General features: G+C 45.6%; 1 protein-coding gene across 2 annotated transcripts in view; it reads left to right on the top strand.

Annotated features, from left to right (window-relative positions):
• ADAMTSL3 (ADAMTS like 3) overlaps positions 1-14,532 on the top strand; it is a 357,244-nt gene that overhangs the window by 231,117 nt on the left and 111,595 nt on the right. For both annotated transcript variants that reach the window (XM_058736402.1, XM_058736403.1), the window contains one exon: positions 11,273-11,559. In XM_058736402.1, the coding sequence (XP_058592385.1) occupies positions 11,273-11,559 (287 nt within the window). The remainder of the gene's footprint in view (positions 1-11,272; positions 11,560-14,532) is intronic.

Below are 14,532 nucleotides of genomic sequence, written 5' to 3'. Positions count from 1 at the left end.
CGTGAAGCTGCCACTCACGTCCACACTCCCCTTGTACTAATTTTCTTATTCGAGTGTAGGTGACGCGCTTTCATCAGAACCACTTGTGGTGCTATGTAATTGCAGATTTCTGGGCCCCGCATGGCAGACGCTGGGGGGTGGGGCTTAGTCACTAGAACGTTTTCGGCTCTGTCAGATACCCTTTGGTGTGTGTGGCAAAATATGCATGACAAAACAGGTGAAAGGGACGAAGAGGTGCAAACTTCCAGCTATAAAATACACAAGTCACGGGGATGAACAGGGAACAGGGTCCATCGTCGTTCGTAACTTTGCGTGGTGACCGACAGTCCTGATGGCCATCGTGGGCATCGTTTCGTAACACGTAAAAATATCAGCCCGCTCTGATGCACGCCGGAAACAGCTAGAATGTCGTATGTCGGCTGCACTTCAATTTTAAAAATTACCTCTTTAACCATTTCTAAGGGTACAGTTTAGCGGCCTTAAACTACACTGATGCCGTTGTGTGACCAGCCCCACCACCCACCTCCAGAACTGCTTCATCTCCCCCAACATATACTCTGTACCCGTTAAGTGCTAACTCCCCATATCCCCCTACTGGCCCCCCCCCAGCCCCCAGCACCTCGATTCGACTTTCTGTCTCTATGAATCTGCCACCAGCGTTTTTAGCAAGCACCCCAAGTGACTGGGGAGGGAGCATCCAAGTTCGGGAACCACTAGATCAGAGAGTCTGAAGGGTCCCTTTCAAGGTCTGATAATCCTACCCATTTTCTCCTTTTCTAAATTTTTTATTTTTATTTATTTATGTTTAATGTTTATTATTTATTTATTTATTTATTTATTTATTTATTTATTTATTTATTTTTGAGAGAGAGAGAGAGAGAGAGAGTGCAAACATGGGAGGGGCAGAGAGAGAGGGAGGCACAGAATGAGAAACAGGCTCCAGGCTCTGAGTTGTCAGCACAGAGCCCGACGCTGGGCTCGAACCCACAAGCTGTGAGATCATGACCTGAGCAGAAATCAAGAGTTGGACACTCAGCCACCTGAGTCACCCAGGCACCACCACCCCCCCCCCCCCCACCGCCGTTCATTTTATTGGAAGGGGCAATACCATGTAAGCTCCAGGAGGTCCAGGCCTCGTATTCATTCCAAGCCTGCTTATCCATCAGTCCTCCTGCCTTTGCTGGTGGTTCCCTCCTCCCCTGACTCCCTGAGCAGAGCTCATGTGTCCTTTCCTGCAGAAAGACCCCACTCGTGTCTGTCCAGCATGGAAGAATGAGCCTGCACGCACCTGTTCCCGGCCTCCTCCCCACTTTCTCTCTCTCTCTCTGTCTCTCCCTCCCTCCCTCCTTCCCTCCCTCTGTGGTCGCTATGCAATTTTCCTTTATAATTCACACTGCTGGCAGGTTCTGGCATGTTCCTGGCTGTCTAGTGCGAAGTTTATAGTTTCCTCCCTCCCACCACTTCTGACTCCGTGCATTCCCTCCATTTCCAAACAGGACCACAGCATACCTCAGCTTCCAGTTCATCCCTTTATAACCACTGTCCTTTGTGGTTTGGGGATGCTCCCTTGTTGACAACGGAGGAGAAGGCGAACGCAGCTGTATTTCAGATCCCTCGAGCAAAGCCTGCCAAACCCGCCTGGAGAAGATAAATATTTCTGCCTCTGTGGTTTCCCATGGCCTGGGCTCTGAATTTACACAGGGAGTGGATGTTCTAAAGCTTTATTTTTTTTTTTTTAATTAGGAAAATAAAAATTACAGCTTATAAAGCTAAGCCAGGGGAACTACAGTTTTGACCTTCTTAGCTTTCCGCCGGGGAACATGTTGACAGTCGATACGGTTATCCTTGTTTTCAAAGGCCTTCCCGGGAGGCCTCCGACTTTCTTTGGGGTTCGCGATGCTTCCGCAGCTCGGTCGCCCCATTCTCCCATTTTTCATAGATGAAAACCAAGGAAATAGGGCAGCTTTGGAGCGCTTTGGGTGTTTTCCTCACTGCTATGTTCGCTTCTCCATTTGTGGAAGCTGTATCCGCTACCATCAAAGTATGTCTTCTTTGAGAGATCTGGTTTTCCCGCAAGAGCAGTAACGGCTAATATTGAGGACATCGTTTGTGCCAGGTGCCTATGTGGTGGGTTAGCTCACTCAGTTCCAACAGTGTCCCCACGAAGACGTGTAATTATTACCCTCACTTTAGCGGTGAAGAAAGCAAGGCACAGAAGAGGTTAGGGAATTTCCCAGCCCTTCAGGACCGTGAAGTGGCAGACGGTGATTCTCTGGCATGTGATTTTAGGAAGCGCTTTAGTTTTACCTCGCGTGACCTGAATTCAAGCTGCGCGCATCCGTAGGTTGGTCCGAGGACCTGCCTTCAGGACCTACGCGAACTTGAGATGGTCTTGAGATGCACACGGGCATCAGAAGAGCCGCACGTCAAGTACGTGGGATTGTGCGCAGGCCGGCTGGCCACGCCTGGATGCTGACGTCCGGAGTGTGGGGAGGGGCCGGTGGGGGAGAGAGGTTGGTAATGGCAGCAAGGATACAGCGGGAAGCTTAAGCAGGTCTTGGAAAACTTCTCGGTTCACTAAGGAACTGGGACTTCCTTTGGAGGCAGTGGGAGGTTTTCACAAGTGAGGCCATCACGATTACATCCTATTTTATTTATTTATTTTTAGATTTTATTTAAATCCAGATTCGTTAACACATAGTGTGATAACGGTTTCAGGAATAGGATTTAGTGATTCATCGCTTACATACAACACCCAGTGTGCGGCCCAACAAGTGCCCTCCTCGATGCCCATCATCTGTCTAGCCCATCCCCCACACCCAACACCCCTCGAGCAACCTTCAGTTTGTTTTCTGGATTTAAGAGTCACTTACGGTTTGCCTCCCTCTCTGTTTTTATCTTAGTTTTCCTTTCCTTCTCCTATGTTCATCGGTGGTGTTTCTTAAATTCCACGCGTGACTGAAATCATATGGTGTCTGTCTTTCTCTGACTGACTTATTTCGCTCAGCATAATACCCTCCAGTTCCATCCATGTTGTTGCTAATGGCAAGATTGCATTCTTTTTTTAATGTTTATTTATTTAATGTTTATTTATTTTGAGAGAGAGTCAGAGAGTGTGAGTGGAAGAGGGACAGAGAGAGACAGAATCCGAAGCAGGCTCCAGGCTCTGAGCTGTCAGCACAGAGCCCGATGTGGGGCTTGAACCCATGAACCGTGAGATCATGACCTGAGCTGAAGTTGGACGCTTAACTGACTGAGCCACCCAGGTGCCCCACAAGATTTCACTCTTTTTGATGGCTGAGTAATATTCCATTTGTGTATGTATGTGTGTATATATGTGTGTGTGTGCGCGCACACACACACACACACACACACGCACCGTATCTTCCTTATCCGTTCACCATCATGATTACATTTTAGAAAGATCTTTCTGGCTGTCTGCAACTTGTTTCTAATCATTCACTATGATAAAAAAGGAACTGTGGAAAATGTCAAATTACACATCTCTGTGTAGACCGGACACATTTGTTGGGGTGGAATTTCTGGGCCAGAAGGCACATCGAAGGCATTGAATTTCTTTGGTCAAATTGCATTTCTGAAATTCAGTACTGATTTGCCAACCAAAGCAGTCCTGAAGCCCACCCTGTTTCCCACACCTCCATCAAAATGAGGAAGTTTCCTTTTTTCAAAAAAAAATGCTATTTTCTAGTACAGTTGACTCTTGAACAACATGGGTTCGAACTATGTGGGTTGACTTACATGTGGATTTTTGCAGTGTGGCACTGTGAATGTATTTTTTTTCCTTATGATTTTCTTTCCTTTTCTTTTTTTTTAGAGAGAGGGAACACACGTGCACGCATACACATGCATGAGCAGGGAAGGGACAGAGGGAGATGGAGAGAGAACCCCAAACAAGCACAGAGCCCAGTGTGGGGCTTGATCCCAGACCATGAAATCATGACCTGAGCTGAAATTAAGAACCAGATGCTTAACTGACTAAGGCATCCAGGCACCCCCCCCTTATGATTTTTTTAATAGCATTTCTTTCCTCTAGCTTACTTTATTATGAGAAGACAGTATATAATACATAGTACATATAAAATATGTGTAATTGACTGTTTACGTTATGGGTAAGGGTCCATTGGTTAAGTGTTTGGGGAGTGAGAAGTTGTATGTCGATTTTTGACTGTAGGCAGGGGGATGAGGAGAGGGTCAGTGTCCCTAACCCCTGAGTTGTTCAAGGGTCAGCTGTATTTTCTTTTTAATTTTTTTTAACGTTTATTTATTCTTGAGATAGAGACAGAGCATGAGTAGGGCAGGGGCAGAAAGAGAGGGAGACACAGAATCCGAAGCAGGCCCCAGGCTCTGAGCTGTCAGCACAGGGCCTGATGCGGGGCTCAAACTGACGGACCGCGAGATCATGACCTGAGCTGAAGTCGGAGGCTCAACCGACTGAACCACCCAGGCGCCCCAGGGTCAGCTGTATTTTTAACGTTTTCATGGTTTACCTTTAACTTTGATCCATGGAGAATTTACTCTGACGTGTGGTGTGTGGTGTTGGTCTAACTTAATTCTCCCTCGAATAATTAACAAGCTGCCCCACACCATCTAGTGAATAATCTAGTGCGCACGTTGAGGTCACAATACCTTCATTGTGTAAATGGACCACTCCATCGTCAGTGCCGGAGTACGGGAATTACTGCAACTTTTTAGAACTTTTTTCTATCAGGCTCTGCGAGGGCTGTCTCATTGTTATTCCTTTTAAATGGCTCATGACGGTCCTCAACTAACCTCCCATAAAACCTTCGAGTTGTCTTGTCTGTTTCCACCCTCCTTCCCCCTAAATCGGATCAGAACTGCGTTCATTTGCTAAATCAATTAACAGGGGACGCACATCTTTAGTGTTGAGTCTTCCCAGTCAGAGGCATGGGCTGTTCTGTCCAGTGAATCAGATCTCTGGGGTCAGAACCCCTTCAGTATTTTGTGGTTTTAATCATACCAGCCCTGTGCTTTTTTTATAGAGTTTTTATTCACAAGCTCCTGTGTTAAGCCTCAGTCTTTTTCATCTGCAAAATCAGGAAAATAACAGTACTTGTTCATAAGGTTGTTGTGAAAATTACATTAAATGATAAATGTAATATTCTTTGCACGGTGCCTGGCAATGAACACCAGCAGCAAATGTTGGTTGAATTTTGAGAAACCTGGTCGTTTTAGGATAGATGGATAGGGACTTTGTTTTTTATTATTATTTGAGAGAGAGAGAGAGAGAGAGAGAGAGAGAGAGAGAGAGCGCGCACACAAGTGGGGGGGGGGAAGAAGAAGGAAAGAGAGAACTTTAAGTATGCTTCACCCTCGGTGTGGAGCCCAACTCAGGGCTTCATCTCAAAACCCTGGGATTATGACGTGAGCTGAAATTAGGAGTCAGGTGCTTAATTGACTGAGCCCCCCAGATGCCCCATACATAGGCATTGTTTCATTGAACTCGTATTTTTTTTCTAAAAATTTTCAATGAAGTATGCTGTTTTCCATAGTTATATCATCATTAAAGAATCACTTCATCTTCTTTCCTAAAATTTGTACCTTTTACCTTTCCTTATCTCATTTTGTTATTCCTTATACTTTTTACATTTCTGAAGAGATTGCATTTGTATCCTATATAGATTTTGAAATTAGAGTCTTTGTATTTTAATAGGAGAGTTTAATTCAGTTAAATTTATTATGATTGCTGATAGTTCTGGCCTCCATTTTTTTTTCTTTTTTTTCTCTTAAGGTTTATTTATTTTTGAGAGAGAGAGAGAGAGAGAGAGCACGTGTGAGAGAGAGAGCATGAGCAGGGGAGGGGCAGAGAGAGACACACAGAATCCAAAGCAGGCTCCAGGCTCTAAGCTGTCAGCACAGAGCCCGACGTGGGGCTCGAACCCAAGAACCGTGAGATCATGACCTGAGCTGAAATCAGATGCTTAACTGACTGCGCCATCCAGGCACCCCGTTCTGGCCTCCATTTTAAGTTATCTCCTTGTTTCTCATAATTTTCTAGATGATGCGTGTTTTCTGGATTCATTTTCTCCAGTAACTGGAGATCAGTCCTTTGTAATTTCATCTTTTTCTGTATTTTTTTTATCACCAACATTCCTTTTCTATTGACTTCTCCATCTTTAAAATGAGTAAGTTGACATAGCTGGCTTTCTTACCAACCTATTTCAAAGCTCCTGGTTTCTAAAAAGAAATTTTTAGCCAGGTGTTTTCCTTTTCTGTGGCCGCAGGAGCAATTTACCACACACCTAGTGGCTTAATAAACATTTGCTATCTCAGTTCTGTAAGTCAGGAGCCCAGTAGATTGAAGTGGTTCCTCTGCACTGGGTCCCACGAAGCCAAAATCAGGGTGTCTCTCAGCCTGAGCGCCTGTCTGGGGCCCTGGGGGAGAATGTGCTTCCAGTCCTATTCAGGTAGTTGGCAGAATTCAGTTCCATGCAGTTGTAGAATCGAAACTCCCATTTCCTTGTTGGCTGTCGGCCAGTTGTTCTCAACTTCAAGGGGTCGCCTGCACTCCTTGGCTCCTGGCCCCTTCCGTCTCCCAGCCAGCAGCAGCTGGGGTACCTCTCGTGCTCTGAATCTCTCGTGCTCTTTTCCTGCATCTCTCTGACTTCAGCCAAAGAAATTTCTGTTTTTAAGGACCTGTGATTAGATTATCCTGCTAGAATAATCTCCTTATCTCGAGGCCCATAACCTTAACCATATCTGCAGAATTCCTTTTGCCATGCAATATAACATATTCATAAATTCTAGAGACTAGGGTGTGAGCATCTTTGGGGTGGCCATTATTCTGCCTGAAACACATAAGTTTTTTTTTTTTAATTTTTGTAATGTTTATTTATTTTTGAGACAGAGAGAGACAGAGCATGAATGGGGGAGGGTCAGAGAGAGAGGGAGACAGAATCTGAAGCAGGCTCCAGGTTCTGAGCTGTCAGCACAGAGCCTGACACAGCGCTTAAACCCAGGAACCACAAGATCATGACCTGAGCCGAAATCGGATGCTCAACCGACCGAGCCACCCAGGTGGCCCTAAAACTCTAAGTTTTTATGTTCATCATTTTTTATCACTTTTTCCTGGGAGATAGTGTGCCTTTCCAAGCTGTATTGTAGGCACTTTTTTTTTTTTTAACATGTTTTATTTCTGAACACTTTGTCTGTTTGTCTTGTGTTAGAACCTCTACTTGAAGAATCCAGGCTTCTTCAATATCGGATTATTTCAGTTTTCTCTCATTTTGTCTCTAAAAACTGCCAGGGTGCCTGGGTGACTCAGTCAGTTGAGTGTCCAGCTTCAGCTCAGGTCATGATCTCACAGTTTGTGGGTTCGAGCCTCACGTCAGGCTTCTGTGCTGACAGCTCAGAGCCTGGAACTACTTTGGATTCTGGTCTCCCTCTCTCGCTGCCCCTCCCCTGCTTGCATTCTGTATCTCTCTCTCTCTCTCTCTCTCTCTCTCTCTCTCTCTCTCCCTCTCTCTCTCTCTCTCTCTCAAAAAATAAAAAATTAAATAAATAAATAAACTTAAAAATAAAAACTGCCATTAAAAAAATGCATTTTGAAGAGGTAGAATTTACATACAGTAGGCAGTATCTATTTAAAGTGATGAGTTTTAACAGGTGTAAACAGCCACCCAGCCCCAGCCTCAGGCAGGATACAGAACACTCCCATCACCCCCAGAAGGTCTCCTTTGCAGACTGTTCCTCCCTCCCCCTGCTCCAAGTGCTTCAAAAGCTCCCCTCAGGGCCCCTGCAGGGCTCAGTCAGTTAAGCCTCTGACTCTGCATTCCAGCTCAGGTCCTAATCTCACATTTGGTGAGTTCGAGCTCCATGTGTTCTGACAGCACAGAGCTTGCTTGGAATTCTCTCTCTCTCTCTCTCTCTCTCTCTCTCTCTGTCTCTCCCCCCACCCCGTCCCCTCCCTGCTCATGCGCTCGCTCGCTCTCTGTCTCTCAAATAAAAAAAACATCTTTGTTTCAGTAAGCAATAATGAGGCACCTGGGTGGCTCAGTCAGTTGAGCATCCAACTCTTGAGTTCAGCTCAGGTCATGATCTCATGGTTCATCAGATCGAGCCCCATGTCGGGCTCTGCACTGACAGTGTGGAGCCGGCTTGGGATTTTCTCTCTCCCTTTCTCTGCCCCTCCCCTGCTTGTGCACGTACACTCATGCTGTCTCTCTCAAGATAAATAAATAAACATTTAAAAAATAAATAATTAGGGGCGCCTGGGTGGCGCAGTCGGTTAAGCGTCCGACTTCAGCCAGGTCACGATCTCGCGGTCCGTGAGTTCGAGCCCCGCGTCAGGCTCTGGGCTGATGGCTCGGAGCCTGGAGCCTGTTTCCGATTCTGTGTCTCCCTCTCTCTCTGCCCCTCCCCCGTTCATGCTCTGTCTCTCTCTGTCCCAAAAATAAATAAAAAACGTTGAAAAAAAATTAAAAAAAAAATAATTAAACAATACTAATAATACATAAAAAATTGAAAAAAATCCACAAAGACCATCATGCTAGTTTATACATAACGTTTCTGTTGCCATAGCTTCCCCCCTACCCCCTTTCAAACCACTCGTGGCTAATTTGGACAGTTCTCACATCTGATTTTTAAGAGGACCCCTAAAAGGGTCTCTGAAAGCCAACTTGAAAGGTCCGGGACACCTTAGGAAAACACTGGATGTGACCATCACTTGCCACGTTGGAAACTGAGGTGAGCCTTTCCTCCAGCCCCATCTTCTAATGGGGCTCTGAATCACAATAGACACAGGAGTTCCCTGTGAATGAAAAGAATCTACATCTCAATTTTCAGTTTTTATCACTAAGGAGAGAGGAGGGGAAAAGAAGGTGACCATAAACGTACAGTGTGCACAGGGGTGCCTGGGTGGCTCAGTTGGTTAAACATCCGACTTCAGCTCAGGTCATGATCTCGCGGTCTGTGAGTTCAAGACCCCGCGTCGGCTCTGTGCTGACAGCTGGGAGCCTGGAGCCTGCTTCAGATTCTGTGTCTCCCTCTCTCTCTGCCCCTCCCCCACTCGTGCTCTGTCTCTCTGTATCTCAAAAATGAATAAACGTTAAAAAATTAAAAAAGTACAGTATGCACATGGTTAGAAAATGCAAGCCTTTTAAAGCTATAAACAGAAAGTGGAAGCTCCCACTCCACACTCTGGCACGTGCGATTGATTGCTTCCAGAAAAGAGACATTGTACATTGTACGTAAATCATGTACAGGCATGTGTGCTATAAATGTTTTAATTAAATAACATGTACTACATATACATATGCATGCCTTTATGTGTGTATTTAGACAAAAGATCCCAGTATATGAGCCATCCCACACTTAACTTCATTTAACTCTCTCCAAGAGGAGACTATTCCTTCTGAATTAATACAGACACACCTCCTTCTTTTAATTGACCTCATATTATTACATTGTATGTATATTACATTGTATTGGTGCCTCGTCTTAAATTTAATCAGGCTTTTTCTTTCCCGTTCTACTGGGGAAAACAGCAAGGAGAGAAAAGAGCATGTTCAAATATTATGCCAATACTCCTCCCTGCTGGGAGGTTGGGCGAGCCCCCTCCTGGCCTAGGGTAGGGGAGGGAGTTCTCCACCAAAAGTTTTCAATGCAGTAAATAGAATTTGGAGGGTTTACTGTTTGCAGGGCTCTTTACGGGGCTCATGTATCCCAATGGTGTTTCCTCCTGCTGATTGGATTGTGGACAACGGTGATGAAGTCTTGTCCAGGGAAAGAAGGTTGGAGGACTCTGAGAGACCCTTACTACCCGTTCTGAGATTCTGAACATGAACCCTTGAAACTGTATCTTAGCCGTTTTCTAAAGCGACTTAGTACGCTATCCTGTGAACAGAGATCTGCGTTCACTTAAACTCAGGAAATGATGCACGCCATATTCCCCTCTTAGGCATTTATAGTACGCATTCATGTATCATGGTCTTTGGAAAAGTTTTGCAGTAATTAAACCTGTGGAGCACTATTGCACCCGTGGTTTCCCAAACTTCCATTCGCTGAGTTCTTCCTTGCCTGTCACTTGTGAATATCTCACAATGCAAGTGTTGCTTCGGGATGACTTAACTAAGTATGTCCCTGCTGAGTCTCTGCTTTTCAATTCAGTGCAGGAATCAGTAAACGTCTTCTGCAAAGGCCCAGATAGTAAAGATTTTAGGCTTTGTGGGCCAAATAGTCTCTGTGGCAAATCCTCAGCTCTGCCATGTAGCATAAAAGCAGTCATGAACAAGAAGTGAGCAAGTGACCATGGCCATATTCCAATAAAACTATAATTATGGATACTTTAATTCAATGTTGTGTCATTCAGAAAATATTACCCTTCTTTTCCACCCCCAACCATTTAAAACTATAAAAGTCATTCTGTAGTCTGTAGAGAAACAGGTGGGCTGGACTTGACCTGTAGGCTATAGGTTGACAACCTCTGATTTAGTGGATAATAATTCAGAATCAGAAATAAATACTTTATTCAGCCATATTGTATCTAAGATATTTTCGAGAAGATGAAGTTCAGTGTAGTGTAGTTGAGGACAGAATATGAAAGCTTCATCTACCCTGCAGAAAACATTTATTATCTTAAATATTGAGAGTTTAATAAAGTCCTACCTGTTAAAGGATAAGCTTGATAAAGATTCATTGAATAAATATTGATGAAAATTCTCCGTACTATAAAAGAACTCAGATTAGAAATTATCACTACATAATGGTTTATTTATGACCAAATTTTTGAAGAGCCTAATTTTAATGATGTTATACAAAGGTGATAGCACAGCATTTGAGTTTTAAAATGGATGCAAACTTTTGGGGCACCTGGGTGGTTCAGTCAGTTAAGTGTCCGACTCTTGATTTCGGCTCAGGTCATGATCTCATGATTTGTGAGTTTGAGCCCTGCATCGGGCTCTACACTGTCAGACTTGGGACTCTCTCTCTCCCTCTCTCTCTCTCTCTCTCTCTCTCTCTCTCTCTGCCCCACCCCTGCTCTCTAAATAAATAACTAAATAAACAAACAAATAAATAAAATGGGTGCAAACGTTCACTAGATCTCCAGTGAAAAATCCTTTCTGTTGCTAATAAGATTGGACAATTTGTTCATGACCTAGTTGAGCACCAGGAAAAATAAACGTCGTTTCCAATGTCCCGAATTCCCTCTGAGCGAAGTTATCTCTTCCCTTCAGGGAAGGCCTGTCGCTCCTGCGGGGCCGGTGTATAACGGGGACTCCTGGGTCTTCTGTAGGTTCATCCCGGAGCCCTGGTCGGCCTGCAGCACCACTTGCGGGCCGGGCGTCCAGGTCCGGGAGGTGAAGTGCCGTGTGCTCCTGACGTTCACGCAGACGGAGACCGAGCTGCCTGAGGAAGAGTGCGAGGGCCCCCAGCTGCCCACCGAGCGGCCCTGCCTCCTCAACCCCTGCGACGAGAGCCCTGCCTCCCGCCAGCCCGACGCCTCTCCCCAGGAGGACAGCACGATGACCTACCACTGGGAGTACGCTGGCTTCACCCCTTGCACGGCCACATGCTTGGGAGGTATTGGATTCTCTCTGGGGGGTGGGGGGGGGTGGGGCGGGACAGCGGCTTCTTATGTTGCTAATAGTTTGAGAAACCACTGACTTGGCTAAGCCAAACATGCAACTTAGAAAAACCTAAAGGAGGTAAAGTCATTCGAATAACTGAAAACTATGCCTTCTCTGTCTTTATTTTCCATTGTGATTATTCCAGGAAGATAAAGGATAGTGTGGCAGTATATCCTGACCCCCTCCCCCCCCCCAAAAAAATGTTATGCTCCTTTCGCCTCAGCAAATGTATAAATGAGGTGGGGAAAGAGGCCACTGATTAATATGGAATAAGTAGGAGAATGCAGAACTGATAAGTCGAGGCAATCTTGCCCGTAAGTCAGTGTTACAAACTGAGGTGGCCTGGGATTGCCATTTCTGATGGGACTCTGTCAGGAGTCACCCTCATACCTGCACATTGGGCTGGAGACCAGGGAAGAGCGCACTGGTCACTCTGGTTTATGTGTGTGCACGTATGTGTGTGTAATGTGCATAGCCAGTGGGCCTGTTAGGATTAGGAAGTGCTAATATGGCCAGGTGGCCTCAATAGGGTGCAAGTTGGCACCAAGATTGTTAAGCCCTCCAGGATCCAAAAGAGAGTTGATGAGCAGAGAGCAGGAGCTCAGATAGTCATTCTCCAGGGCTCTCTTTTTTGGAAAGAAAAAATAGAAATAGTTGGAAAGCTAGCTCTTCTGCTGACCTGAAGGAGACTCATCTGATCAGGACTCCAGGACCCCTGACACCCTGACCCTGGATTCCAGCACTTGTGGCAAACCCTGGTGGCTAAATGTGCTCTGACTTCAGGGGCGCCTGGGGGACTCGTTCAGTTAAGCGTCCGACTCTTGATTTCAGCTCAGGTGATGATTTCACGGTTTGTGAGTTCGAGCCCCACGTCGGGTTCTGCACTGAGAGTGCAGAGCCTGCTTGCGTTTCTCTCTCTCTCACTCTCTCTCTCTCTCTGCCCCTCCTGCATGAGTTCTTTCTTCTCTCTCTCTTTCCCTCTTCCAGATAAATAGATAAACTTTAAAAAAAAGTGCTCTGACTTCAGTCCCAGCCAATGGTGAGAAGAATACAGGAGCTACTGCCTTAGAAGGTGATTAGTTCAAGTGCATGCTCCAGCCCTCCTGGTGCTCGTGAGCCCATTACTTGGAGCTCCCTATCAGGTATTAGAGCTCGTGATCCTGTCACTGTACCTGAGCCCCTCCCTCTTTGTCCTCCGGGCCCTTAAGTGAATTCCCAGTCCTTCCCATCCAGTCTCCAAGACTTGGTGGTATTTGTCTTTGTCCTGTCCTAATTCAACCTCTAAACCCACCTATCCTGACACAGACACCTGTTCTCTGACATTGCCAGCCTGCCGTAGACCCAGAGGAAGTGACATATGTTTTAGCCCCAGCCTTCAGCTAAGCTACTACCTTTCACATGGAGTTATGCACGTAAGATTTAAGAACAGAACACTTGGCTGCTCCCAGATTCTCTCTGCTCTCTTACTTGCTTCTCCCTGGTTTTTAGAAGCCCACCCAACTGACTAGGAGTTCAGATTTTCTTACTCACCTGGACCTCCACCGGCTGCTGTGTCTCTTGCCTCCAGGGCACATAGTCTCAGCCCCAAGTCCACCGCACACCTATGCTGCTGCTCAGAACTTAACTCCTGCTCTGAGTTCAGCACCCTGGACACCACCCTTGTTATAGCTTGGAAACCTTCACATGAACATGTCCTTGGAAAGAATAGGAACTAGTGCTTTCCGATGAGTCTTGAGGACCCCTCCAGAGGTAGTTGCCGAGATGCAAAAATGGTCCCCCATTCAACTGCCGTTATAGATGGCTGGAACTTCCTATGACATTCCTGGAAAGTATCAGCTATCTCTACCACTTCTGAACCAGCACGTTCCTGCAGTATCACCAGGGGCCTGGAGCTGGGTCTTTTATTATGAGAGCAGAAACAAATCCTGCTGTTGCTTGCACAACCTCAAATCTCTTAATCTCAAAACTCTTGAACGTTGCCTTTGGTAGAATTACTATTTCATCTAGTACTCTGCTATCCTTGAGTTTAGTTTTTTTTCCCTGACTGGGAAGGCCCCTCGATTTGGGGAAGCATGGCATGTTGGGTCCTCGGAACTAAGAGAGCAGTTGGAGTTGCCCAAGGAAAAATGACCAGGCGAATTCTGATTCAGTTGGCGGAGTCTGTTGGACCTCATCTTTGATAGATAGATAGATTGATTGATTGATTGATTGATTTTGAGGGGGGCGGGGAAGGGAGAGACGGAGAGAGAGAGAATCTCAAGCAGGCTCCATGTTATCAGCACAGAGCCCGACGCAAGGCTCAATCTCATGAGCTGTGAGATCACGACCTGAGCCAAAATCAAGAGTCAAACGCTTAATTGACTGAGCCATCCAGGCGGCACTAGACCTCATCTTTGAAGCTTGGTACCAAGATGTTAGAATCTGCTATTGTGCTGTCTACTGAGGTAGCTCTAGGAGGCACCTCCAGGATGGCTGAGCCTATGGGAATGACTTTCTTTTTTTATTTGCTAATAGTTTTATTGAGATGTAATTCACACCCCATACAATTTATGCATTTGAAGTCTTTATTCAATTTGGTGGGTTTTAGTATATTCACAAGGTTGTGCAAACATCCTCATAATCAGCGTCACAGCACTTTACCCCCACAGAACCCTGTACCCTTAAGCAGGCCACTCCCCATTTTTCCTCAAACCCCCATTTTCCCTGCCAGTGGCAGCCTCTGGAAACCATTGATCTACTTTCTGTCTATTCTGGACATTTCGTATAAGATGAATCACATAATATGGGGTCCTTCATGACTTTTACTTAGTATAATGTTTCCAGTTGAGGTCCATCCATGTTGTAGCATGAATCAGAACTTCATTCCTTTTTATGACTAATACTCTTCCATTGTAGGGATAAACCACATTTTGCTTATCCATTCATC

The sequence above is a fragment of the Neofelis nebulosa genome, chromosome 7 (genome assembly GCF_028018385.1).
Source record: "Neofelis nebulosa isolate mNeoNeb1 chromosome 7, mNeoNeb1.pri, whole genome shotgun sequence".
Taxonomy (NCBI): domain Eukaryota; kingdom Metazoa; phylum Chordata; class Mammalia; order Carnivora; family Felidae; genus Neofelis; species Neofelis nebulosa.
The sequence above is the reverse complement of the archived record's forward strand: the minus strand, read 5'-3'. Positions and strand labels throughout refer to the sequence as shown.